The following is a 27828-nucleotide window of genomic DNA, read 5'->3' as shown; positions in this document are numbered from 1 at the left end:
TGATTCATTTAAGTGATGTACTTTACCTTCTGTCTCCATCTATCTCCCCTAAGAACACCAAACACCCTCTCTCTCCCCTTAAAACACATCACGTTTAAGCAGAATGTAGACATGTGTCACCTGAACCAAATGCAATGTAAAAAAAAAAAGAAAATACTGAATGAATTCTGACATACATTTGTCATTTGCATTTGTGATTAGCTTGGAGACAAGCCTGGTAGAATTAATCAAGCAGAATGGAAATCAAAAGCACTGTTCTCTTCAGGCAGAGTGTTTTATTTCCCATTTTCTACATTCTCAATCAATCATCTACAGGAACATGGAGATGTGACTAGCGGCTCCAGCTCTCCCACAGAGAGGATGAGGGAGGGAGGGAGGGAGGGAGGGAGGGGCGGCTGTAACAATGACACAGATATGCAGATCAAAAAGTCAAATACATTATACTCTGCATGTAGCCATCACTTCAGTTAGAGTTGGTTCTGCAGTGAGCTGCTGTAAAGCAGAACATGTAGGCCTATGGGTTTGAGTAGCAATATCAGTCTACCAAAACCAGTGTGCATATGCCAGACACCCTCATTTGTAGATTCCTTCATTCATTCAGAACCACAATGACATTTCAGCTGTTTCATGCTTCTGTCTCAAAGATAATTCTGGAATATATCAATTTAAAGCAGCTTGCATAACGTACAGCATTCAGAGCAATTACAGAATAAACCACGAGTGCACAATCAGTATGCATCATGGATGCAGTAGATAAGCATTATGTATTGTGGTGTACAATGGTTTGGGAGTAGACCAAGTGCTGAAAACGAACTTTTCAATGGGGATAAATAATCCCTTTTCCACTGAATCCATTCCTCATTTCAATTAGAGAGTGGTTCCACTGAAAAGCAGAGTTAGAGCTGCTGGCTATGGCCTCACAAATGACTTCCAGTCCAAACTGCTCTGATTTATTAACAGGCTTTATAGAATTACATTAGAATGACATGGAAACCATAGAAACTGTCTATAGAAAGGGGCAATTTTGAGTCCATTACTTAAAGCCTGACACCAGTTAAACATTTCCCACAGACACTCATAAACCTGACAGTTTGGGCAATAAAAGCCAGTATTACAGCTGTCAGCGGCTGGAAATAGGGCCTTGATTGGGGCCAGCTTGGTCTGGCCTGTCATTTATTTATCAGGAAGAAAATATTGATCAATACTTCCCTGTGCCCCCTCCCCCTCTCTCTGTCTCTCACTCTTAGACTCACTCGTTCTTTCCTGACTTTCCCTCACACATTTATCAAATATATTTATAAATATGAATATATTTTTTTCCTACAGTTGTTCCTGCTATATTGCAATATCCCTCTTTTTTATAATGGCAGACTAAACATTCTTGTTGCAGAATCTGTCTGTGCTCTCTCTTCATTGATCAGGGAATACCTTGCCAGTGAATGTTCTAAATTTAAACATTCATGCTGATCAGATTTGTGGAACTGCCTCCTTGCAGGACTATGTGACACTATGGGAGAAATGTTGTTTTTAAATGAGCCATTGTTCATTGTTCAATGTTACCTGAGGCAAGCCACACTCCTCCATGTATTTTGACAAGGGTGTACTTGTGCTTGTGTGTGTGAGTGTGCAGGCACCAGTGTGTGGAATGAAAATGTTCCTGCGAAACTGTTCCTGCAAAAATGTTCCTGCGAACATCTGCGACTGCCATATGTTGGACAGTATGCTAAGGCAGCTGCACATGGAGATGGCTGTCTGTTGTTAGCATGGCCAGTCAGGAATAATGACTGCTCTCCTGTGTATGACAGAGAGCATGCTCAAACAGCATGGACAGCCATTCAGCCCCAACTGACCAAATGTGCCTGCTATGTGCATGCTTCAAACGTCTCTATGGTTATGACTGGTAGGTTCCAAAATGCCACAGCCCCTCTAAGCTCTGTGCTTCTGTTCTCATCAACACAGCTGGAAGTGGCATCCTCTAATTGGCTTGGCACCTTGAGAGGTGATGATTTTAAAGAGCAGAAAGCACTTTTCTACCATTAATTGGTTATGTTGCATCACATAGAGGGGAGAAGAATGGAATGATTAATATTATTGGCCTTCCTATTAATTTCTGCCTCACTGAGGCCTCTTAACACAGGGCCTCTCAGTGTGTTTCATTCTATTGTCATTATCGTCCTGGCTGGACCTTTACTGCACACACTATTATCCAGGGTGACTCACAAAGGCAAAGCTAATCGCAAGAGCCAAGTACTTTAGGATAGAATGTGTTATTGCTTTCTACACAGAGCTGAAAAGCAATAAAGGCCTCTTCTCTGCTGAGGCACAAGCTATATATTTCAATGTCAAACCTTGAATAGTCATGATTTTTCCTGATTAACACATTTTATTCCCTATTTATCAGACCTGGTTGGAACTCTTTAATTGCCTCAAATATTCTCTGGAGGAAAAGATCTGTACCATAAAATGTGTTGAATGCTGAGAATGTGTTGGCTTCAAGTGTTGAATGCTGGGAGTGTGTTGATTCTGTTCTATCAGGGGTGGTGGAGGTAAGGAAAGAGACGCTGGAGGCACAGATCAACCGACTAGCTGAGCTAATTGGACGCCTTGAGAACAAGGTAAGAACACCCATCCTGCTCAAAAAAAGTATTGTAATAAAATACAAAAATGACACTAAACAAAAATACAAATGCAACATATAAAGTGTTGGTCCTATGTTTCATGAGCTGAAATAAAATATTCCAGAAATGTTCCATTCGCATAAAAAGCTTATTTCTATCAAATTGTGTGCACAATTTTGTTTACATCCCTGTTAGTGAGCATTTCTCCTTTGCCATGATAATCCATCCACCTAACAGGTGTGGATTATCAAGAAGCTGATTAAACAGCATGGTCATTACACAGGTGCACCTTGTGCTGGGAACAATAACAGGCCACTCTAAAATGTGCAGTTTTGTCACACAACACAATGACAATATTGCAAGTTTTGCGGGAGCGTACAATTGGAATGCTGACTGCAGGAATGTCCACCAGAGCTGTTGCCAGATCATGTAATATTAATTTCTCTACCATACATCGTTTGAGAAAATTTGACAGTACGTCCAACAGGCCTCACAGCCACAGACCATGTGTAACCAAGCCAGCCCAGGACCTCCACAACCCTGCTTCTTCACCTGTCTGAGACCAGCCAGACAGACAGCTGATGAAACTGTGGGTATGCACAACCAAATAATTTCTGCACAAACTGTCAGAAACCATCTCAGGGAAGCTCATCTGTGTGCTCGTCGTCCGCACAAGGGTCTTGGCCTGACTGCAGTTTGGCATCGTAACCGACAGTGGGCAAATGCTCACCTTCATTGGCCACTGTCACGATGAATCCCGGTTTCAACTGTATCGGGCAGATGGCAGACAGCGTGTATGCACAGAGATACTGTGACAAGATCCTGAGGCCCATTGTCGTGCCATTCACCTGCCGCCATCACCTCATGTTTCAGCATGGTAATGCACGGCCCCATGTCGCAAGGATCTGTACACAATTCCTGGAAAATGTCCCAGATCTTCTATGGCCTGCATACTCAACAGACATGTCACCCATTGAGCATGTTTGGGATGCTCTGCATCGACATGTACAACAGCGTGTTCCAGTTCTCACCAATATCCAGCAATTTTGCATAGCTAGCGAATAAGAGATGGACAACATTCCACACGCCACAATCAAGAGCCTGATCAACTCTATGTAGAAGATGTGTCTCGCTGCATGAGGCAAATGGTGGTCACACCAGATACCGACTGGTTACTTATCCATGTCCCTACCTTTGTTTTTAATCCATAGATTAAGGCCTAATGAATGTATTTAATTTGACTGATTTCCTTATATGAACTGTAACTCAGTAAAATCTTTGAAATTTGTCCATGTTGTGTTATCTTAGAAAATGCAATTTGTATTTTCAACTTCGGCATGATCAGCTCAGAAATTGATGACTATAAACTTGAAATCACTGATTATCATGACAATTTAGCCCACCCCAGTCATAGCCAGTTCTCTCTACTACAAGCGGTACCAAGTGAGTGCGAGTGCCATGTCTAGGACAAAAAGGCTTCTCAACAGTTTTTGCCCCCAAGCCATAAGACTCCTGAACAGGTAATCAAATGGTTACCCGTGCTATCTACATTGTGTGCCCCCCCAACCCCTCTTTTACGCTGCTGCTAGTCTCTGTTTATCATATATGCATAGTCACTTTAACTATACATTCATGTACATACTACCTCAATCAGCCTGACTAACCGGTGTCTGTATGTAGCCTCGCTACTTTTAAAGCCTCGCTACTGTATATGGCCTGTCTTTTTACTTTTGTTTTATTTATTTACTTACCTATTGTTCACCTAACACCTTTTTTGCACTATTGGTTAGAGCCTGTAAGTAAGCATTTCATTGTAAGGTCTACTACACCTGTTGTATTCGCGCACGTGACAAATAAACTTTGATTTGATTTGACTGATTGAAACTCCTGGACAGCTGTCGTGAGTAGCCTAATGTCATTCCATTGGCTATTGTCCATTTTACTTTGACCTGTCCTGTTTATTGGATGTGGTGTGTTTGTCAACATGTTAATTCATAATTCACATTGAAGCACATTTTTATTTGATAGGATGCCATTTAGGCTATTTAATCAGAAACACTCATGATGTAAAAAAGTGTCTCATGACGTTATCATAAATTTGGTCGTCCTGTAGGCTACAGAAAAGGCCACAGAGGCTATATAGTATATCTACTGTATAGGCTGCTACATGATTTATGTTAGATGACTTTGACTGGGCGTTGGTGGAGCATCGCAGCTCTGCGTCTCTCCAACATTACCATGGAGATGTGCGCTGGGCATTGACAAGATAAATGTATCGCGCCCCTGCCTTTGGCAAAGTGGACACTGCTTATCATGGGGCAGCATCACCACTCACCTTAATAGCCCATATGCCACTGGGTGAATAATGTTTTCATTGTTTTGGGCAGAATTATGTGAGGTGATATGTGATGTTGGAGGTGCGTCTTGGTCAATTTAGCTTGTTAAATGCTACCCTCGTCAATCTGCTGCCCTAAGAGGCTGCCTAATCATGCCTAATGGGCGGGCCGTCCATGATAGAACCAATCTCTAGCGCATCTCCAACAACACATCCAATCTGTGCTGCACCTCCCAGGCAGGGCTCAACATTAAAACATCTCTAGCACTGGTGCTCCCTACTTGACACACTGCTGGCTTAACCCAGCCGCACCAATGTTTCAGTGTCCACTGTACAGCTGGCTACCGTGCATGTGCATGTGCCCGGCCCGCCACAAGGAGTCGCTATAGCGCGATGGGACAAGGACATCCTGGCCGGCCAAACCCTCCTCTAACCCGGACGACGCTGGGACAATTGTGCGCTGCCTCATGGGTCTCCCAGTCGCACCCAGCTGTGACACAGCCCGGGATCGAACCCGGGTCTGTAGTGACGCTTCAAGCACTGCCATGCAGTGTCTTAGAACGCTGTGCCACTCGGGAGGCCCAGTGCTCCCTACTTTAAAAAGCTAGCACAACATCACATTTTGGAGTGCCAGAAAAAATGTTACATTTCGGTCCTTACTGAACACTTCTGTTTTTTGATTCTCCCTGTTGTTTTTGCACTCACCCAGGTCCCAGTTTTTCGGCCCTCACGTCAAATCAAATCAAATCCAATTTTATTGGTCACATACACATATTTAGCAGATCAGGGTTGGAGAGTAACGGATTATGTAAGGGATTACAAAAAACTGTAATCCATTACATTACCAGCAAAACCAATTATTGTAATCAGATTACAGATACTTTTGAAAAACTAGATGATTACTTCGACTATTACTTTTAAATTCAGAAAGGATGTTTGTGAAAAAAAATCTTTGACACTTCTCTGTTTTCTCAATGACATTCAAATCAGCATTGAAAAAGGCACAAATTTAAGTTTGTTCCACCTGAGCAAGTCTGACCAGAAGTCAGAGACCACTATGATGACACACCAAATGTGTTTGATGGATTGCGGGAAAAGAGCAGGAATAGGCTTTTGTAGGCTACAGTCCAAGCTATGTCTTCCAATGGTGCAACTGCTGTCGGCATCCAAAGATTATCCAATTTGAATAAACGCATGGAGGTAAGGATGACAGCAGTGGTGTATTCTACGGCGATACGGATATCACTTATTATGGATATCTCCATAGCTCATTAATGTGTCTCATTTAGCTATTTACGCCTTTACGTATTGTGGTTGTTGTTCACAAATCTAAATGTGTATTTGAACACAATATTGGTTGAATTCAAGAAGTTTAAGCTTCCTGTCAATCATTGTTTTTGAAACCAGTGGACAGCCAGTGAAAATGCGCTCTTGCAACAGCTGCATAGTGCGGATCCCAGCCTATGGAATAAAAGTGGGGCTTTTATTGCTCAATCTAATACATGTTGAATTATTTTTTTTTTTTAAGCGTGCGAGTTTGAGCATGAGCATGGCCTATGGACAATTGCTCAAACTCGCAGTTTTGACAGACTTAAAGGGGCAATCTGTAGTTGCTACATCCATTTTTTGGACTTCTAAATTATATATATATATATATATTCTTCAAGAATCAATGGATATATATATATATATATTATCAGCATCTTTGAAGAATATGACTTATAAATGCCTCATGAGCTCAGTTCAACTGTTACACTCCATGAGAACCCAAAATATAAGCTTGTTTTCCCCCAATGTTTGTAAACATTGTACATTGGATAGCCTATAGCATAGTTAAAACAATCATTTTGATATCATGGATGGTCCGTCCTTGCATCCATAGCTCTGTCTATCAATCTGAGCGTGGTTACGTTTCTCCAGGCCTCAGCATTTACCAAAACAGAAGCGGGTCGTCCATTTTGTTATTGTTTCATCTGTGGATTTGCCCTTCAAACAGCTGTATATTACCAAGATATCAAAGTGTCATCAACAAACAGGTGAACAAGAGACCAATAGCAAATGCAGCATATGACGTTCATTTTCACATGGAAATAGCACTTTTCAGTAGCACTCAAAGCATGCCATTCCATGAGCGCAGCATTTATTTTTCATCTCGAATCAATGAGCCCAATCAGTCCTCCAAGACAACAAAATCATAAACAACAGAGTTGTTCCGGCTAATAAGTCCTTAGATTTGGGGTTCTGCTCAGGCAAAACAATATTATTGAAGATCAAGGGGTATAACATTTATTAAAAGGACTGGAATTCTCATAGACTTTGGTTTTTAATGTAAATATAAATGTAATTGTATTATTACAGTACCAGTCAAAAGTTTGGACACACCTACTCATTCCATTACATTGTAGAAAAATAATGAAGACATCAAAACTATGAAATAACACATATGGAATCATTTGTAACCAAAAAAGTGTTAAACAAATCAAAACATATTTTTTATTTGAGATTCTTCAAAGTGGCCACTCTTTGCCTTAATGACAGATTTGCACCCTCTTGGCATTCTCTCAACCAGCTTCATGGAATGCATTTCAATTAACAGTTGTTCCTTGTTAAACGTTTTTTTGTTTCCTTCTTAATGAGTTTGAGCCAATCAGTTGTGTTGTGACAAGGTAGCGGTGGTATATAGAAGATAGCCCTATTCACCCAACTTATTGTGGGAAGCTTGAGGAAGGCTACCCGAAACGTTTGACCCAAGTTAAACAATTTAAAGGTAATGCTACCAAATAAAAAATCAAATCAAATCAAATGTATTTGTCACGTACACATGGTTAGCAGATGTTAATGTGAGTGTAGCGAAATGCTTGTGCTTCTAGTTCCGACAATGCAGTAATAACCAACGAGTAATCTAACCTAACAATTCCAAAACTACTACCTTAAACACACAAGTGTAAAGGGATAAAGAATATGTACATAAAGATATATGAATGAGTGATGGTACAGAACGGCATAGGCAAGATGCAGTAGATGGTATCGAGTACAGTATATACATATGCGATGAGTAATGTAGGGTATGTAAACAAAGTGGCATAGTTTAAAGTGGCTAGTGATACATGTATTACATAAAGATGCAGTAGATGATATAGAGTACAGTATATACATATGAGATGAGTAATGTAGGGTATGTAAACATTATATTAAGTTGCATTGTTTAAAGTGGCTAGTGATATATTTCACATCAATTTCCATCAATTCCCATTATTAAAGTGGCTGGAGTTGAGTCAGTGTCAGTGTGTTGGCAGCAGCCACTCAATGTTAGTGGTGGCTGTTTAACAGTCTGATGGCCTTGATATAGAAGCTGTTTTTCAGTCTCTCGGTCCCTGCTTTGATGCACCTGTACTGACCTCGCCTTCTGGATGATAGCGGGGTGAACAGGCAGTGGCTCGGGTGGTTGTTGTCCTTGATGATCTTTAAGGCCTTCCTGTGACATCGGGTGGTGTAGGTGTCCTGGAGGACAGGTAGTTTGCCCCCGGTGATGCGTTGTGCAGACCTCACTACCCTCTGGAGAGCCTTACGGTTGTGGGCGGAGCAGTTGCCGTACCAGGCAGTGATACAGCCCGACAGGATGCTCTCGATTGTGCATCTGTAGAAGTTTGTGAGTGCTTTTGGTGACAAGCCAAATTTCTTCAGCCTCCTGAGGTTGAAGAGGCGCTGCTGCGCCTTCTTCACGATGCTGTCTGTGTGGGTGGACCAATTCAGTTTGTCTGTGATGTGTACGCCGAGGAACTTAAAACTTACTACCCTCTCCACTACTGTCCCATCGATGTGGATAGGGGGGTGCTCCCTCTGCGGTTTCCTGAAGTCCACAATCATCTCCTTAGTTTTGTTGACGTTGAGTGTGAGGTTATTTTCCTGACACCACACTCCGAGGGCCCTCACCTCCTCCCTGTAGGCCTTCTCGTCGTTGTTGGTAATCAAGCCTACCACTGTAGTGTTGTCCGCAAACTTGATGATTGAGTTGGAGGCGTGCATGGCCACACAGTCGTGGGTGAACAGGGAGTACAGGAGAGGGCTCAGAACGCACCCTTGTGGGGCCCCAGTGTTGAGGATCAGCGGGGTGGAGATGTTGTTACCTACCCTCACCACCTGGGGGCGGCCCGTCAGGAAGTCCAGTACCCAGTTGCACAGGGCGGGATCGAGACCCAGGGTCTCGAGCTTGATGACGAGTTTGGAGGGTACTATGGTGTTAAATGCTGAACTGTAGTCGATGAACAGCATTCTCACATAGGAATTCCTCTTGTCCAGATGGGTTAGGGCAGTGTGCAGTATGGTTGAGATTGCATCGTCTGTGGACCTATTTGGGCGGTAAGCAAATTGGAGTGGGTCTAGGGTGTCAGGTAGGGTGGAGGTGATATGATCCTTGACTAGTCTCTCAAAGCACTTCATGATGACGGAAGTGAGTGCTACAGGGCGGTAGTCGTTTAGCTCAGTTACCTTAGCTTTCTTGGGAACAGGAACAATGGTGGCCCTCTTGAAGCAGGTGGGAACAGCAGACTGGGATAAGGATTGATTGAATATGTCCGTAAACACACCAGCCAGCTGGTCTGCGCATGCTCTGAGGACGCGGCTGGGGATGCCGTCTGGGCCTGCAGCCTTGCGAGGGTTAACACGTTTAAATGTTTTACTCACGTAGGCTGCAGTGAAGGAGAGTCCGCATGTTTTGGTTGCTGGCAAAAAAAGTTATTTAGTCTGCCTGGGAGCAAGACATCCTGGTCCGTGACGGGGCTGGTTTTCTTTTTGTAATCCGTGATTGACTGTAGACCCTGCCACATACCTCTTGTGTCTGAGCCGTTGAATTGCGACTCTACTTTATCTCTATACTGACGCTTAGCTTGTTTGATTGCCTTGCGGAGGGAATAGCTACACTGTTTGTATTCGGTCATGTTTCCGGTCACCTTGCCCTGGTTAAAAGCAGTGGTTCACACTTTCAGTTTCACGCGAATGCTGCCATCAATCCACGGTTTCTGGTTTGGGTAGGTTTTAATAGTCACAGTTGAAACAACATCCCCTATACACTTCCTGATGAACTCAGTCACCGTGTCCATGTATACATCAATGTTATTCTCCGAGGCTACCCAGAACATATCCCAGTCTGCGTGATCAAAACAATCTTGAAGCATGGATTCCGATTAGTCAGACCGGCATTGAATAGACCTTAGCATGGGTACTTCCTTTTTGAGTTTCTGCCTATAGGAATGGATGAGAAAAATGGAGTCTTGATCTGATTTTCCAAAGGGAGGGCGGGGGAGGGCCTTGTAGGTATCCCGGAAGAGAGAATAGCACTGGTCGAGTTTTTCCCCAGCATTAGTACTACAGTCAATGTGTTAACAGAACTTCAGTAGTGTTTTCTTCAAATTTGCTTTGTTAAAATCCTCAGGATATGTGGTTTGCATAAACTGCAGTGTAGTTCCTTGAGGGCCGTCATGGTATCGGCTTGAGGGGGAATATACACAGCTGTGACTATAACCAATGAGAATTCTCTTTGGAGGTATTACAGTCGGCATTTGATTGTAAGGTATTCTAGGTCGGGTGAACAAAAGGACTTGAGTTTATGACCGTTATCAGAATCACACCATGAGTTGTTAATCATGAAACATACACCACCGCCCTTATTTTTCCCCGAGAGTTTTTTATTCTTGCCTGCACGATGTACTGAGAACCCAGCTGGCTATCTGGACAGGTGACAGTATATCTGGAGAGAGCCATGATTCCGTGAAACAGAGTATGTTAGTCCCTGATCTCTGTCTGGATGTGGACCCTCGCCCTGAGCTTGTCTACTTTATTGTCCAGAGACTGAACATTAGCAAGTAATATACTCGGAAGCGGTGGATGGTGTGCACGCCACGTCGGATTAGAAGTCCACTCCGAATACCTCTTCTCCACCGGCGGCGTCTTGGAGCAGATTCTGGGACAAGTTCAATTGTTCTGGGGGGTGCGAACAAATAATCCAATTTGGGAAAAACTTATTCATGGTCGTAATGCTGGTGAGTTACCACCGCTCTGATATCCAAAAAGTTGTTTCCGGCTGTATGTAATAACACAAAAAACGTTCTGGGCTAATAATGTAAGAAATAACACACACAAAAAATTAAATACTACATAGTTGCTTAGGAGCTAGAAACAGAGCTGCCATGTCTGTTGGCGCCATCTATTACCCACCAGCACTTGAACAGCCCAGGCCTATATGAATTCTAGCTACTTCTGAAGCACATGTTGTGCCCTCAAAACTCATTTGTAACTCTGTAAATACATTTGTAAAAATACCTATCATTGAAATTACAAAGACATTTGTGCAATATTAGGTTTCTACATTATGTAAAAGCACAATTTTGAGATGCATTACATTGAAAATTGTACACTGCCTTTTTAAGAGTGTCAAGTTTGTGACTACAACATGCAAGTGATCAGTCATTCATTTGTTCATTACTATGACCATTGATCTCCTGAAGAAGCTATCCCTTTTCCATTCTTACTGTGCCCCCAAATGTTTGGATATACTACTGGTAAAGTTATCAGGTTGCTAGCTAGCTAATGAGGTAATTAACTTGACCAAAGAAGATATAAAAAAAAAACGTTTAAAAAAAAAAAGGTCAAGGGCCATAAAGTCCAAATTGTCTATATTGTAAAAAATCCATGAAAAGTATTAATTTAAGGTTAGATTTAGGCTTAATGTTTGCAATGTGGTTAAGTGACAACCTTTTAGAACGGCCCTCGACATGGTTTATGAATGTAAAATGCGCCCCCCCCCCCCCCCCCCAATCCGCAATAGGATGATGGTGGGAAGGGAAGGGATGAGAGAAGAGAGCGAGGGAGAGCGAAAGAAAGAGACAAAGAAAGCAATTATAGAGCCCTGACATCCAAACTATTGCAATATGTCTTGCTATTTCTTTCACTCATCCCTCCCTCTCTCCCTTGCACTCTTCTTCTCCCTCATGCCCTCTCCCCTTCTCCACGCTGTCTTCCCTCACTCATTCCCTCAGGCTTTATCTGTCTCTCTCTCTCTCTCTCTCTCTCTCTCTCTCTCTCTCTCTCTCTCTCTCTCTCTCTCTCTCTCTCATTCTCTCTCCTCTCTCACTAGCTCCGCTCTTTTGTCTCTCTCCGTTGCCCATGTCTTGTATGCAGTGAGCATGGTAGACTAATGGAGTCTCCAGTTAATTATTCTGTTGTATCTGGCAGGCAGGCAAGTTCTTATTGCAGCAGCTAAGAATAGCTGAACAGTTTTATTCCATGCTCGATGAAGCGCCCCTGAGAGAACAAGGAAGGCACTGTCAGATCCCAGTGAAGATTCCTAAAGGGAGGATTTTTAGGTCTTCCTAGGCAGACCTTCTGTGTCACAGGGCAAGGAACGAACCTGGAACAGTCAACTGTACCGCACGTCTGGTGGGATGGATTTGGTGGAATCAGACAAACGTTCCCTCACAGAAAAGATGTATTCGCAGCGGGCTGCGCTGTTTGCCACAAGTGCTTATTATCCATGTTATGGGAGAGGGGCTGTACAAATTTATGGATGTGGAAAAAATGTATCACAAAAGGGTTTCGAACAGAGTGAGAATCTTGTACACTGGAAGCCGTTATGACTAACATGCATTGCACAAATTGAATTGTCTTCTGCGAGATCAAAGTAGTAGTCCCCTCAGCTATGTCCATGCTATCTCTGTCTGTGATTCTAGTCCTGAATGTACTTTTCTGGATTTCTCCTTCAAACCAGGCATATGCTTTAAATTTGTTAGTCCCATACAATGTGACTTATTTGCACACACTGAATGCCCTGATTGCTATAGTTATGTCTGATTTAGTCATTGTATATTTTCAGCAGGATGATTTTATTAACCAGAGGTGACCTCAAGCCCATCCCAGATGTGTGAAGGATCCTTGTCATCAGAGCTCTTGTTGTCTGTAGAATGCTGTGGAATGCTGTAGAGTGCTCGCCTGCTGGTGCAGGAAGCATCATTTCCTTTCCCCGTTGTGTCATTATAAATGCCTCAATCACCGTGGCAACTGGAGCACCAGCATACTTTCTTGCTCCAGCAGCCCTCATATTGCTACAGATGAAGGATCCTAATTTGATCACTATTTTGATGCTGAGAATTCTCCTGCACAGCAGGAAAATACAAACTTGTAGTATATTTTCAATAACCAAAAATATTGTATTTTCACCTTTTTGAAGCTGGTGTATAAAACCGGAAGTAAAAGATACAAAAAAGAAACTTAAGAACGAGATGCATAGAAATAGAGCACATAGAACAGATCTGCCGCTTCTTAAACTTGCTTTCATCGAGAATGGCAGGTCTATAACTCACATGTCTATGTGAATTTGGTCGGGTCATTACATATTGTAGCCTTAATTATAATCCTCATCATAATTCACACTTCCTGTTGCTGCAGGATTATTTTTATACTGTAATATAGCAGACTGGCTCAAATTAAGATCCTTCATCTGTACAGTATCTGGTGCTGTATGAAAGATAATCCAGGGTCTCAACCCACATTCAGACACATCTGCGTTGTCTGTTCATCATTATGCACCAATGTACACTCAGGAAGACATTTGTCGGATGGAAACTGCTATACAATACAGTGTTTCACTCCACTCCCATCGGATAGATGAGAAACACCACAGAATGTGAATTTTACATGAGTTTTCAATAGTTACAGTCCATAACTTACTCGGTGATTGAGGCATTTATAATGACACAACGGGGAAAGGAAATGATGCTTCCTGCACCAGCAGGCGAGCACTCTACAGCATTCTACAGACAACAAGAGCTCTGATGACAAGGATCCTTCACACATCTGGGATTGGCTTGAGGTCACCTCTGGTTAAAATCATCCTGCAGATGATATACAATGACTAGATCAGACATACCTATAGAAATCAGGGCATTCAGTGTGTGCAACTGAACCCAAAAACAATATTTTGGTTTTTGTTTCATTAGTCTGTTGTTGATATAGTCCCAAAATGTTTTGTATGTCATCAAGTTTTCAAGATATATAACTTTCTAAATACAGAAATACAGCCGGTAGGATGCTGTCTTTCCGTATTTTGAAAGTTATACATTTTGAAAACTTGATTGCTGACATTCAAAACATTTTGGCACTATGTTATCAATGGACTAATGAAACAAATACCAAAATATCGTTTTGGGGTGTTATTTTCCTTTAATATGTGATTGTAAATATAGCTCTGTAATACAGTGATGGGTTTTTCTGGGCTTGACATTTTCCTGCAGTCAGAGATGCTCATCTCTGATTAAAATCTCTGTGATTCTATATGAAATGTTATCTAAGGCCGTTCCACATTATACTATGTGATAGCTACCCTCTCTGCAGTGTAACATTTTCATCTACAGATCTGTGAGTATATTAGCTAGCTAAGCGATATAGCGTCTCACAGTATTCAAGACAGATTTCTGCTCAAATAGAAAGCAAGCATTTCCTTCATTACATAAAATATCTGTTCTAGAAACAAATAGGGGGATAGTTTGACAGTTTGAAGGGAACTGCATTGTTAACTGTAATAAATGGGTAATAAAGCAGCAATAAAAGTATAATTCATGACCACCTTAGTTACTTCAGGTTTTATTAACTTCTCAACTAGTAGTTAACTACTGGAACTACACACTACTTTTTTTGAAAAAATAAAATATAGATGAAGTAAAGAAGAATTTCCTTTATTTTTCGGCATTAGACCTGCCTAATTCTTCCTTGAAACACTTTTTGTGTGCCCAATTGTAACTTTTTGTGTTTTATAGGCTAAATTACACATTCTGTTAACATCTGACTCCAGAGTAATTTGTCCTTGCAATTTGTAGTCAATGACATTTTAGATATAGATATGATAATTTTTCACTAAGTAGTTTGGATGTAGTTAACTACTTTTTCAAAGTAAGCTTAGTTAAGTAAACTGTATTATTATTAAGGGTAGCTGTAGTGTAGCTTAACTTATTTCAGTGTGAAGTCATTGGTAGCTTGGTAAACTATGTTTTCAGAGTAACTTCCCCAACACTGATATTCATTCAGTTTAGTGATCAATTGTCATCAGAACAGTATCAAGGCAAGTCTTGAGTCGGATTAAAAGAAACATGCATCGTGTCTGTACAGTTGCAAATAAGAAATGTGAGTTGGAAAAAAAACTGCCCACCTGGGTGTGTGCAGTGCAGAGTAGGGTGCCTCTGTTCCACTGTTCCAGTGCAGTTTAGGCTTAACACTAATCCACTTGTGGTTCTTGTGTTTTGGTTCTTGTTGCAGACAGTTTGGTTTGACCTGCATCAGAGGCTAACAGACACTGATGGCACAGCCAGCGCAGTAAGTAGCATATTTATGCCTGAGAGCCTGGTAGGGGGGCACGGTTTGGCTGTGGCACTGTGGGGGGTTTGCTGCTCCACCCCTAGCTACCCCTCACGACCCCCAAGCTGGGAGCTCCATTCTGAAGCTCCCAGCTTGCACAGAGAATCATTGGCATCTCATATCCACCTCCTTTCAAGCAGAAAGCAGCCAAGAAGATTACTTATCTCCTGCATGAAAAGCATGAGTGCATGTTATCTATCTTTTCTTATCAAAGTGGTCAGACTCAGTGCTTGAGTTCAAATTATGTATTTTAAGTGCCTCCCATGGGTGGTTATTTGACCCTGAAACCTCAGGGGAAGCATATATTCTGTTCATATTGTTGTGGCCTCATGCTTCCATATATTTTTTTATTTTTGTACCTTTATTTAACTAGGCAAGTCAGTTAAGAACAAATTATTATTTTCAATGATGGCCTAGGAACAGTGGGTTAACTGCCTGTTCAAGGGCAGAACGACAGATTTGTACCTTGTCAGCTCAGGGATTTGAACTTGCAACCTTTCGGTTACTAGTCCAACTCTCTAACCACTGGGCTACCCTGCCGCCCCATATTAACAATTGTTAAACAGTTTGAACAGTTTCCTACAGTATAGTTAAGTTATTTATCTTTCAATCCGAAACATGCTTAACCAAAAAAGAAAATACTCATATGTCGCTATACAGTTTGTGTAGTCTGCAACAAGCATACTCTCCAAATGCCCAAATGGTATTATGCTCCTATGACCCTTTCATTATTATTTTTTACTGATTAGGCAAAAGTTTCTCCATCTGGTTCTTGAAATATATATCCCTCCGTCAGCATGCCTGTATGAGATGTGGATGCAGTGGCCTGTAGAACTGTCAGTATGAGAAAGATGGAGAGATGGCAGTTCACACAGGGACAATCAGAGGTCTGATGGATCTGAGGAATAATACAGGGACTGGTGTCTTTATCTGCGCATCAGTGCAGTTCCCTTGCTCACTCCTAGGGTCCTACTGCAGCAGTCCACTGGCAGCACCTGCTCTGAATCTGAATCAAGCCGCCCGGATCCTGCCTCTGATTGACTTCTGCCTTATTGATGCTTGAGGGATCCAAGCAAATTGAATCATTCCTTTTCTCCCATTAATCATTGTCAGCGTCTAGAGCTATCATTTGCTCTCACAAATAGGATTAGAGCAAGCTTCACCTGTCAGCTGGGCCAGTCTGATTGGTGTGGGGCTGCATTTGCGTTTGTGTGCCCAAAGCTCAATAGGGGCACATTAGTAGGCCCGACGGGTATTCTTAAAGTGGGAATGAAGATTGAACCTTTTGACCCACCATACTCTCAGCAGGGTTTTCTTAGTGCTGTGCGCACTACTGCAAGTGATTCACTCAGCATACAATCAAGAATAGAAAGATTGAATCTAAAGTCATGTTTTCTACAACAACATGCACAGTAGAGGTGCCAGAGTTCACCATCCACATTTGAAATGCCTTGAAACAGCTTACTGAGTATCCTTGCTTGTAATTGCTCTTATAAAGCATTTTGTATGGCATTTTGATATTAATGCGGTACCATTGCTGTATGTGTATTATGCAGTGTTCCTTAATGCAAATGCCTGAATCGTTCCAGTAATTTCCCCCTCCTCTCCAGCACCCAGGTCACACATACACTACCGTTCAAAAGTTTGTGGTCACTTAGACATTTCCTTGTTTTTGAAAGAAAAGCACATTTTTGGCCCATTAAAATAACATCAAATTGATCAGAAATACAGTGTAGACATTGTTAATGTTGTAAATGACTAATGTAGCTGGAAACGGCTGACTTTTAATGGAATATCTACATAGGTGTGCAGAGGCCCATTATCATCAGCCATCACTCCTATGTTCAAATGGCACGTTGTGTTAGCTAATCCAAGTTTATCATTTTAAAAGGCTAATTGATCATTAGTAAACCCTTTTGCAATTATGTTAGCATAGCTGAAAACTGTTGTTCTGATTAAAGAAGCAATAAAACTGTCCTTCTTTAGACTAGTTGAGTATCTGGAGCATCAGAATTTGTGGGTTTGATTACAGGCTTAAAATGGCCAGAAACAAATAACTTTCTTCTGAAATCCGTCAGTCTATTCTTGTTCTGAGAAATTAAGGCTATTCCATGTGAGAAATTGCCAAGAACCTGAAGATCTGGTACAACGCTGTGTACTACTCCCTTCACAAAACAGCACAAACTGTCTCTAACCAGAATAGAAAGAGGAGTGGGAGGCCCCAGTGCATAACTGAACAAGAGGACAAGTACATTAGAGGGTCTAGTGGCAGCTGGCAGCTTAATTAAATAGTACCTGCAAAACACCAGTCTCAACATTGACATGTGAAGAGGCGACTCCGGGAAGCTGGCCTTCTGATCAATTTGATGTTATTTTAATGGACAAAAAAATAGCTTTTCTTTAAAGAACAAGGACATTTATAAGTGACCCCAAACGTTTGAACAGTAGTGTAGAAATGAGACTAGGGTCTGATTATTAGCTCTTTGATATCCCTTAGTCTCTATTTAATTACATGCTTCCAATGTATTGTGCCACAGCTAATGATGCTCAGGCTTCTGTTTTCTTGCTGTATTGTGATTTTCAATAGTCAAGCATTTCCATTTTACATATTGATTTCCTGCTTAGAAATTGCAACGTTTTGTACATGTTTGCCTAGAGGGGGTGGCAATGTTGGAAAATATTTTTATTTTTTATTTTATTTACTTAAAATGGGGGTGTGGTGCATGCCCTCAAGAAGCACTCGGTATGCAGCAACCCCATTATTGACACTGATTTATCTGGATTGACTGTGACGAAAACAAAAGTCCAGTCTGCTTTACCTGAAAGACCACACTGTATTTCTCCTTCCATTATCCAGTTCAGAGTGATATACTGTACCTGGGACAGAGCAGTGCTGCAGACCTGAGTTATCTGACCTAACTTCAGCCAGTACAGTGGATACTGTGTATAGCACTGACCACAGTGGTACTTCTGACTGACCTTTTTCACCCTGGGTGCAGCCTGGGTAGTAAATATTTTCATCCACTCTCCAATTGTTTGTTCCATAATGTGAAACTCAACAGCTATGTGGTGAGGAATCGGAGCGTTAGAGGGACTGAACAGTAGTTATTGCTCACTGTAGCCTTGTGGGAGTGACCAGTGCTCAAACATGCACTGTCTCCATCGGGAGAAAGTCAGTGTGAACGCATCATTGCTCTTGTACATCATACCACAGTGTATCTATTGTGTCAGCAGTTTCTTTAAGGGTTTCGAATGCATTTTCACAGTTGTTAATAGTCTCCTAGACCACACACAGCTTTATTTTATATTGGCAGACCTGAAATCACTGGCCCTTGTCGATACAACCACTGTGCCATGAGGGATGGGGAGAAAGGCACAAGGAGAGAGAATCATTGGAGAAAGACATGCAGCATTGCTCATTTGGAGGGTGTTATGATGCGAAGGGATGCACCACTGCAGAAAGAGATTTGTCTCTCTAGGACAAGGATCCCCAACTGGCAGCATATGGGCCGAATTTGGCCCGCGGATGGTTTTATTTGGCCCTCCAAGATGTTTTTCTTCTTATGTTTATTTTTCTTTCATTAATGGACATAAAAAACTGTAAAAACACCAGGAAATCAGCTCGAAGTGATTTTAATTTTGGAAATCTGTTCCCATTTATTCCCATGCATAACATTCAGAAAGTATTCACACCCCTTGACTTTTTCCACATTTAGTTGAGTTACAGCCTGAATTTAAAATGGATTACATTTAGTTTTGTTTTTTGTCACTGGCCTACACACAATACCCCATAATGTAAAACTGCAATAATTGTGTATTACATGATTTTTGAATGACTGCCTCATCTCTGTACTCCTCAGTCGAGCAGTGAATTTCAAATACAGATTAAACCACAAAGACCAGGGAGGTTTTCCAACATCTCGCAAAGAAGAGCAGCTATTGGTAGATGGGTAAAAAAAAGTTAAGTTATTGATTATACTTTGGATGGTTTATCAATTCACCCCTTTCCAATACAAAGATACAGGTGTCCTTCCTAACTCAGTTGCCGGAGAGGAAGGAAACCGCTCTGGTATTTTACCATGAGGCCAATGGTGACTTTAGAAAAAACAGTTACAGAGTTGAATAGCTGTGATAGGAGAAAACTGAGGATGGATTAATAACATTGTAGTTACTCCACAATACTACCCTAGTTGACAGAGTGAAAAGAAGGAAAATCGGCCAACGGCTGAATCCCAAGTGGCGCAGCGGTCTAAGGCACAGCATCTCAGTGCAAGAGCCGTCACTACAGTCCCTGATTCGAATCCAGGCTGTATCACATCCGGCCGTGATTGGGATACCCATAGGGCTGCGCACAATTGGCCCAGCGTCATCCGGGTTTGGCCGGGGTAGGCCGTCATTGCAAATAAGAATTTGTTCTTAACTGACTTGCCTAGTTAAATAAAGGGGGGGGGTATTCTCCAGTTTCCATGTTAACGGTGCAATTCTGTGATTCCCCTGTACATACATTCAAACTCTCTCTCTTTCACACTCCCCCTCATATACACAGCCATGCACTATTATCTCATGATATATTCAATGGATTCCTTACTGCCTTCATTATACCATGTATGCCTGCATATGTTCGTGTGCACATATATGCCTACATATAGATATTGCCCTGAGCCATACACACACACACAAACCCTTGTACAATCCCACACAAACCCACAGACAGACAGACAGACAGACAGACAGACAGACAGACAGACAGACAGACAGACAGACAGACAGACAGACAGACAGACAGAGAGAGAGAGAGAGAGAGAGAGGGGGGAACACACAATAAATAATGTAGGTAATAAAGAGAGAGAAGGGGGATGAATGGATGGATTTTAATACTGCCATTGATAAGGCCTCTTGTATCTTTATTGCAGTGGTGGTCAAAATATTTCCTATCAAACTAGCTTATAGAGTCCATAACCATTTGTGAAATGTTCCCATTTTCACATCCAGTAATGATGATCTCCCCACAGACAATTACTATTTTATAGAAACTCATGCTGAGATACACAGTTACAAGGATTTCTAGTTTTGTTTGTGTTTTTGTCTGTGCCACACGCTGTCTTGTTAAAACCAGCCTAGACGACAAATGAAAGGCACACAATTGAATCAACTTGAATTTAGCATGATGGGCCTAGCCCTTATTTTAGGCAGCCTGGTAAATGCTGCATGTGTCTTGGTAATGGTTGATTTATTCTCCATCTGGAATGGAAGAGGAAATGTAATAATATTGCTCTGGTTTGAGGTAAGACGGGTCATTTACTGTTTCTGATTGAGTTTTGAGTTTATTATCAGTTTTTGACCCATTTATTGCTCTGGTCCAGAGGGGATGATAACTGTAGTTTGGAATGGTCCTGTCAGACAGGAGTTTCTAATGGATTCAATTAGTTTTTATCTTTCCCACCTGCTGAAGCACCACATGTTGGACTGTAGATTTAAACAGTTTGATTGCGTTGTCACAGTCCCAATGTCACATATCAGAATAATGTTAGGCATAATTTAAATGAATGTATTGTGTAGCAATCACCGAATCAGTGACATAAATACATACAGCATATTATATGAATTATACTTTTTTAAACAGAAAGAACATGATTTAATGACAGGAGTTGGCGAAGGAGTTAGGGTTGTGGTTGAGGCTAGGATTAGGGTTGAACGGGGATGTTGACATGAAGTTAAGGTTAGGGTTGTGGTTGAGGGTTGAACAGGGAAGTGGACATGAAGCTAGAGTTAGGGTTATGCCAAGATTAGGATTAGGGTTATGCAAAATTAGGATATAGGGTTAAGGCTTGGTTCTAACTAACAACTGCTGCATCCAAAACAGTTATTTTGCAAAGATCACAACCAAATGTTATCTTAGCGACTGTTCAAGCAAGAATCAAAACATAATTTTATGCATATGAATACCCCAAAAAGTGGTTTTCGCAGATGGCGATGGCTTTCTTACTGCCGCCAAGAGTCGCACGCATCCGTGCGTGACGTCAGCGTGTCGTGTACTGAAAAAGGGTCTACACCATGGATATACAGAACACTGCAAGCACTCCATAGAGCAGGGTTCCCCAACTTGTGGCTCGTGGGATGAATTTGGGTCACTGTTTTCTTTTTTTGGCTGAGCGAAAAAATAATAATAATATAATTTATTTTCATTTTTAGATGGGAAATACTGTAAAAACACCAGAAAATCAGTTCCAAATTATTTACATTTAGGAAATCTGTTCCCAAGTATTCCCACTCATAATAGAGAGATGTGATTGTATAAACATGGAAGCAAGGTTTGAAATTACTATGTTTTAGTCAAATATTATATGTTTGGGCTTCTTGCTGTCAAATTGCAGTCTACTACTAATTAGTAATTATGTTCCGGCCCCCCGACCATCCGCTCAAGAAAGAATCGGCCCCACAACTGAATCTAGTTGATGATCCCTGCCATAGACCATTCCCATCACATTGTATTATTTATATATATTTTTTTTAATTCAAATTTTACAAAATGTACATCAAAGATTTTACCATATTCCAACAACCCTCTCTTCCTCCCTCCACGCAACACATCCACCCCCAAAAACCCAAGTCCCTTCCCTACCTCTCCGCCCTACCTCAGTCCACCCACCTCGATTCCCTGTGACAGATGTCATGGTGAGACATGACATCTATCACACTCATCATTTACATTTGGATATATTTCAGACAATCTGGATTTGGAAAAATACACTTTATGTAAAACCTTAAATTGTTTGAGACCAAGACGAGCACGAGATGTAGTGGAGCGTACTCTATCAATCGTCTCATCCCACCACTCCTGTGTAAATTCAACACCCATTTCCCATTCCCAAGCAGATTTAGTTTTGTTGGTGAAGTGTTTGTCCAATGACATAATACACAGATAGATCTGAGAAATTACTGCTTTCTGTCGCGGTAATCGAGTCAATATACCATCACAGGGTTGGCAAGGGGGTGGAGCAGGGAAGCCAGAAAATTGGGAGGAGACACAATGCCTTTATTTGAAGGTAACGGAAAAAGTGAGATGGAGACAAAGAGTATTTAGAGACCAGTTTGGGATAACTAGAAAAATCTATTTACGAAAAGTCTTGGAAGGACTTAATGCTTTCTCTCACTGGACAAGAAAATATATGATCTATTAGGGAAGCGGGGAATAAGTGATTCTTATCAATAGTAGACGCAGATGAGAATTTAAAATGCCGTCGAAACTGGTACCAAATCTTAAGTGTGGAAAGTACTGCAGGATTGCCAGTATAGCGAGAGGGGGATGCTGGGAGAGAAGAGCAGAGTAAAAAGCATGAAGAGAAGCAGAAATACAAGAATGTGCCTCTAGGTGGCAGCATGGGGTATCTGGAGCATGTAACCAGAATAGCAATTTCTGAAAGTAGGCTGCCCAGTAAGAGTGTAAAAAGTTGGGTAGTGCAAGCCCTCCACTAAACTTGCATCGCTGAAGTAAAGATCTCCTGACTCTGGGTACCTTTCCTCCCCAGATAAATGTGGTAACTAAATGTGGTAAAAAAAATAAAAATAAAACTTCATTTGAAATAGATAACGGAATTTGGGTAAATCCTTTTTACAGCATTAATCCTTCCTATAAGTGATAGTGGTAAGCTACCCCATCTCTGAAAATCAGATTTCATTTGCGTAAGGAAGGGAGCAAAGTTTGCAGAAAAAAGAGCATGTAATGAACGAGTTACGTTCACTCCAAGGTATTTGAAACCAGAGTGGCTAAGCTGAAAAGCTGCAGCGCTGCTGGATTGATTTGAAAGCACTCACTGTTCTGGAGATTCAGCTTGTAACCGGAGAAAGAGCCAAAGTTCTCCAGAATAGAAAGGATAGAAGCTAAACAGGTTACAGGGTTACTTACAAAGAGAAACAAATCATCTGCATATAATGATAACCTATGTTCAACTGCTTCCTGTATTACATATTGGAAAGAGGAGGATGCCCGTGAAGCTACTGAAAGGGGCTCAATGGCGACAGCAAATAACTAAGAGGACGATGGGCAGCCTTGGCGTGTCCCACGTTCCAGGGCAAAATAATCTGTACGGGTGTCATTGGTACCGACGAGATGGATCCATGAGCTAAATTTGTCCCCAAATCCATTTTTTTAAAGAAAGCAAATAGGTACTATCATTCAATTCTGTCGAATGCCTTCTCTGCATCTAGGGAGATTGCCACCTCAGGGGTGTTAAACATTTGTTTTGAATAAATTATGTAAAACAGTGTCCGAATATTTAAAAAATGAATATCTGTCCTTTATAAAAAACGGTTTGTTCCTGTGATATGAGTCCTGGTAAGACTACTTCCAGACGCCTCGCTTTCACCTTCTCAAGCACCTTTACATCCACATTAAGGAGGCACGGTCGTCCTCCTCTTCATCTGAAGAGGAGAGTCGAGATGGATCGGAGGACCAAAAAGCGGCGTGGTATGTGCTCATCATGAATTTTAATAAAAAAAAACACTGAACACTGAAACACTATACAAAACAATAAACTAAATAACAACAGTGAAGCTAATGCGAACTGTGCTGAAACAAGCAATCAACATAGACAATCACCCACAAACAAACAGTGCAACCCAGGCTACCTAAGTATGATTCTCAATCAGAGACAACTAATGACACCTGCCTCTGATTGAGAACCATACTAGGCCGAAACATAGAAATCCCCAAATCATAGAAAATCAAACATAGACAGCACACCCCAACTCACGCCCTCACCATACTAAATAATGAATACAAAACAAAGGAAATAAAGGTCAGAACGTGACAGAGGCTTAGGAGCCTAAATGAAGAACAGGAAGAACAGGGTCTTTCCCCTTCTTAAGGAGAAGCGCTATTGAAGCCTGTGTTAGGGTAGGTGGCAGTGAGCCACGTTCAAGTGACTCGTTATACATAGATAAAAGTAAAGGGGCTAACTTGGTATGGAATTTCTTAAAGAACTCAGTTGGAAACCCATCCGTTCCTGAAGCTTTGCTGCTCTGCATAGGCTTGATAGACTGAATAACTTCCTCAAGGCTGAGAGGAGAATATTGGTCATCTGCAGTTTCAGCCTCAACTGTGGGAGTCTCCAGTTCACCCAAAAATGTAGTCATATTGGCAGTATCTGATGGAAATTTAGACGTATACAGGGAGGTGTAGAAAGATTTGAAGGTGTCATTTATCCCCGTAAGGTCAGAAATCAAGTTATGAGAGGAATCTTTAATTTGGTGAATCAGACGGGTAGTAGCGCAGCGTTTTAATTGGTGTGCAAGCAGACAACTTGCTCTGTTGCCATGTCCATAGAAGATATCACGTGAATGCAATAGTAATCGTTCTGCATCTGCGGTGAACAAGAGATTGAATTCCTGATTGTAAGTTCAAGCGTTGCTTATATAGCTCTGGGGATAGCGTCAGGGCATATCGATGGTCTAAGTCAAGGATGACTTTAATGAGATGTTCTAGTTTAACTTTCCGAGTTTTGTTTAAATGAGAAGAATAAGAAATGTTTTCTCCTCTAAGATAGGCCTTAAGTGATTCCCATAAGAGAGAATGAGAGGTTGAGCTTGTCTGATTGGAAAAGAGAAAATGATCAATAGAAGTGGAGATAACGTTACAGAAGTCTGCATCAGACAGGAGAAGAGAACCGAAGTTTGTCCTGACAGGACTATGTCGAGGGCCAGAGGTCTATGGTCAGAAATTACAATGGATAAATATTCAGAAGAGGTGACATTTGGGTGTAACTTATGATCAATAAAGAAATAGTCAATATGAGAAAAAAAATGGCGTACATGTGAAAAGAAAGAATAATCTCTTGCCTGGGGATTCTGAAACCTACACCCATTCTGGACCATAAAATCTGAGAAGGACTTTGACATAGCAGAAGGAGACATAGTTTTGGGGTTGGAGCGGTCTAAAGCTACTCTAATAACACAATTCAGATCCACGCCAAATATCAAAAGATGGGTGGTCAGAGAAGAGATTTTCCCAAGCAACCCATTGCAAATTCAACATCATCAAAATTTGGAGCATATACATTGACCACTACTACAGGTGTTTGTCAAATGGTGCCAGTTATGATTAAATATCTCCCAATACTGCCTGAAATAACATTAGTAGTAGAGAAATGTATTATTTTACTAACCAAAATTGCAACACCTCTGGCTTTGGAGTTAAAGTCTGAGTGGAAAACCTGACTGAACCTGGAGTTTTGTAGCCTTGAATGATCTTTAATGCATAAATGGGTCACTTGTAAAAAAATACCTTTTAGCTTTTTCAAATGGGAGAAAACTCTTGACAGGATTATTCATTGTCTTGGTATTCAAGGATAAAAATGTTCTTGGATTAGGCCTACCTATTTCAATATTACTATTATTAGCGTTGTTAGCCATCTAAAATATTGAAAGGAAAAAGTTGTGAAAACAAACCAAGTATTTGAAAAAATAACAGAGAAAACTGATGAAAAAAGCTCATCTTTTTTTTTTTAAATTGAAAGGACCAAAAAAGGTCACTCCCCCTCCTACCCAAATCCGAAGTCTCCTTCCCCAGCGAATAGAGACAGCAGATTGACGTTTGCGCAGCTTCGGTACATATAAACAGAAACCCTTCCTTTCCTAACGCGGAGAGGCTCCATAGCACGAGTAGGGAAACACATTTGAAAAGAAATTCACAAAATGGTAAAGTAGGTCAACAGAACTGACCAAAACAAGGTCAGAAAACCACATAACAGTAAAACAAAACTGTCCTGACTCGGGGAGTCTTCAATCAGTGCAACATGTGCAATGTCTCGTAAGGATGGCCAAATAAGTGTCCCGCAGTATGTTGCCCTTTTACAAAAAAGAAAAGGGGCAGAGTGTCTGTACATGTACAAATGATCAATGGGGTGTAATAAAGTGGTGAAAAGACCTTCAGTAAGTATCTATATTAAAAATCTAGGAAAGCTCTGCAAAAGCCTGGAATTGTAGCTATGCATTGCTACGCTAGCCATCTAGACAAATAAAAAGGACCTCCCAAACGTGTTGCATAAATAACAACCACACATGACAGTATTAGTCATTTATATTAGGGTTCAATAGTGTTTCTGCAGAGTAGAAAATGAATGGCACTGGGGGGAAATGTCCGTGCCATAAAAATCAAAACATACCTTCGACTTGGAGGGTAGGCTAGGTTATGCATGCTAACTGGCAAAAGAGTAGGTCATAGATCCAAGGAACGGCTCAGAAGTGACTGTCGAACCGACGCTGGGCATCCTCGTGGGAGTCAAGCTGTAGCTTGTTGTCTCCGCCCACTGGGGAGGGGCCAATGGGCTCTGTTCAGCTTTGGGGGTGATGGAACTATGGCAGGACCAGCACCTCCACAAAGAAGTCTGACATGAACTTAACTGAGTCCCCTCCTTCAAGTTTCTCTGGTATACCAATAACCCAAAGATTGCAATGGTGAGAAAGGGATTCCAGGTCATCAGTCTTGTCAATCAGCTTTTGGTTTTCGGAGCTCAGACGGGTGACCATTTTCTCGAGGGCTACTATGCGGTCACTGTAGTCACACAGGTCATGTTCAAAGCCGCCAAGTCGTTCATCTGCAGTGGCTCGGACACCATCCAGGACGGTGGAGAAGCGGGTCCCAGAGCAGCATCAATGGCAGTTTTGAGCTGGGTGGCAATGGTAGCTGTAATTTCTGAGACCAGAACCGTATGGAGGTTCTGACGATCTGTGTGGAGTGTGACCACATGATAATCCGTAACTGTTGGACTGGAGTCGGAGCCATTACCATTCACGTTTGCCATCACGGTTGAAACGTTAGTTACAGGTCTTCTGCGCCTCAGATCGTGTGACATTTGAATCAAAAAGGTAACTTACGAACTCATCAATCAAATCTGATATGTAAGAAAGTGGAATGCAAAGTAAAAATGTGGCAAATTTAACTAATGCGTACAAGCCTCGTCCACAAACCTCTTCTCCACTCACATGCTAAACCAGGAGCCCCCATCACATGATCAAATGGATTTCCTTACCTATTTTTCTGCTTTTATCTCCCTCTTTTTCTCAACCCCTCACTTTTCACTTCTGTCTGTCTTTCTTTCTTTCTGTCCAGTCTCTGTACCTGATTCGTCAGGAGATGACGGTATCCCAGAAGCAGCTGGGAGAATTCTGTGAGGCCCTGAAGCAGTACCTGAAGAATGTCTCTGCTGAAAGAGACTGCTTCCAGTGAGTCCACCTATTTAACTTTATCTGTGTATCTTTCATTGTCCATCTCACACAATACCTTTCATTACCATTTGTCCACTGTGCGTGTTTTTCTACCTGGCTGATGTATTCACAACCTAACTGGTTATCTACCAGTGGAGGCTCTTCAGGGGAGGAATGGGAGGACCAACCTCCTCAGTGAATTTCATTTTTTTTTAAGTACAACATTGAAAAAGTTATCCTTTTTAGATTAAACTATACTAAATATATTCA

The 27828-nt window shown here is 41.5% G+C and overlaps 1 protein-coding gene across 1 annotated transcript in view; it reads left to right on the top strand.

Moving 5' to 3' along the window:
• LOC139381983 (N-terminal EF-hand calcium-binding protein 2-like) overlaps window positions 1–27828 on the top strand; it is a 139877-nt gene that overhangs the window by 105259 nt on the left and 6790 nt on the right. The window contains exons 8-10 of the mRNA XM_071125881.1: window positions 2536–2615; window positions 15256–15312; window positions 27464–27576. Coding sequence (XP_070981982.1) covers window positions 2536–2615; window positions 15256–15312; window positions 27464–27576 — 250 coding nt within the window. The remainder of the gene's footprint in view (window positions 1–2535; window positions 2616–15255; window positions 15313–27463; window positions 27577–27828) is intronic.

The sequence above is a fragment of the Oncorhynchus clarkii genome, chromosome 2 (genome assembly GCF_045791955.1).
Source record: "Oncorhynchus clarkii lewisi isolate Uvic-CL-2024 chromosome 2, UVic_Ocla_1.0, whole genome shotgun sequence".
In the NCBI taxonomy this organism is placed as follows: Eukaryota; Metazoa; Chordata; class Actinopteri; order Salmoniformes; family Salmonidae; genus Oncorhynchus; species Oncorhynchus clarkii.
The sequence above is the reverse complement of the archived record's forward strand: the minus strand, read 5'-3'. Positions and strand labels throughout refer to the sequence as shown.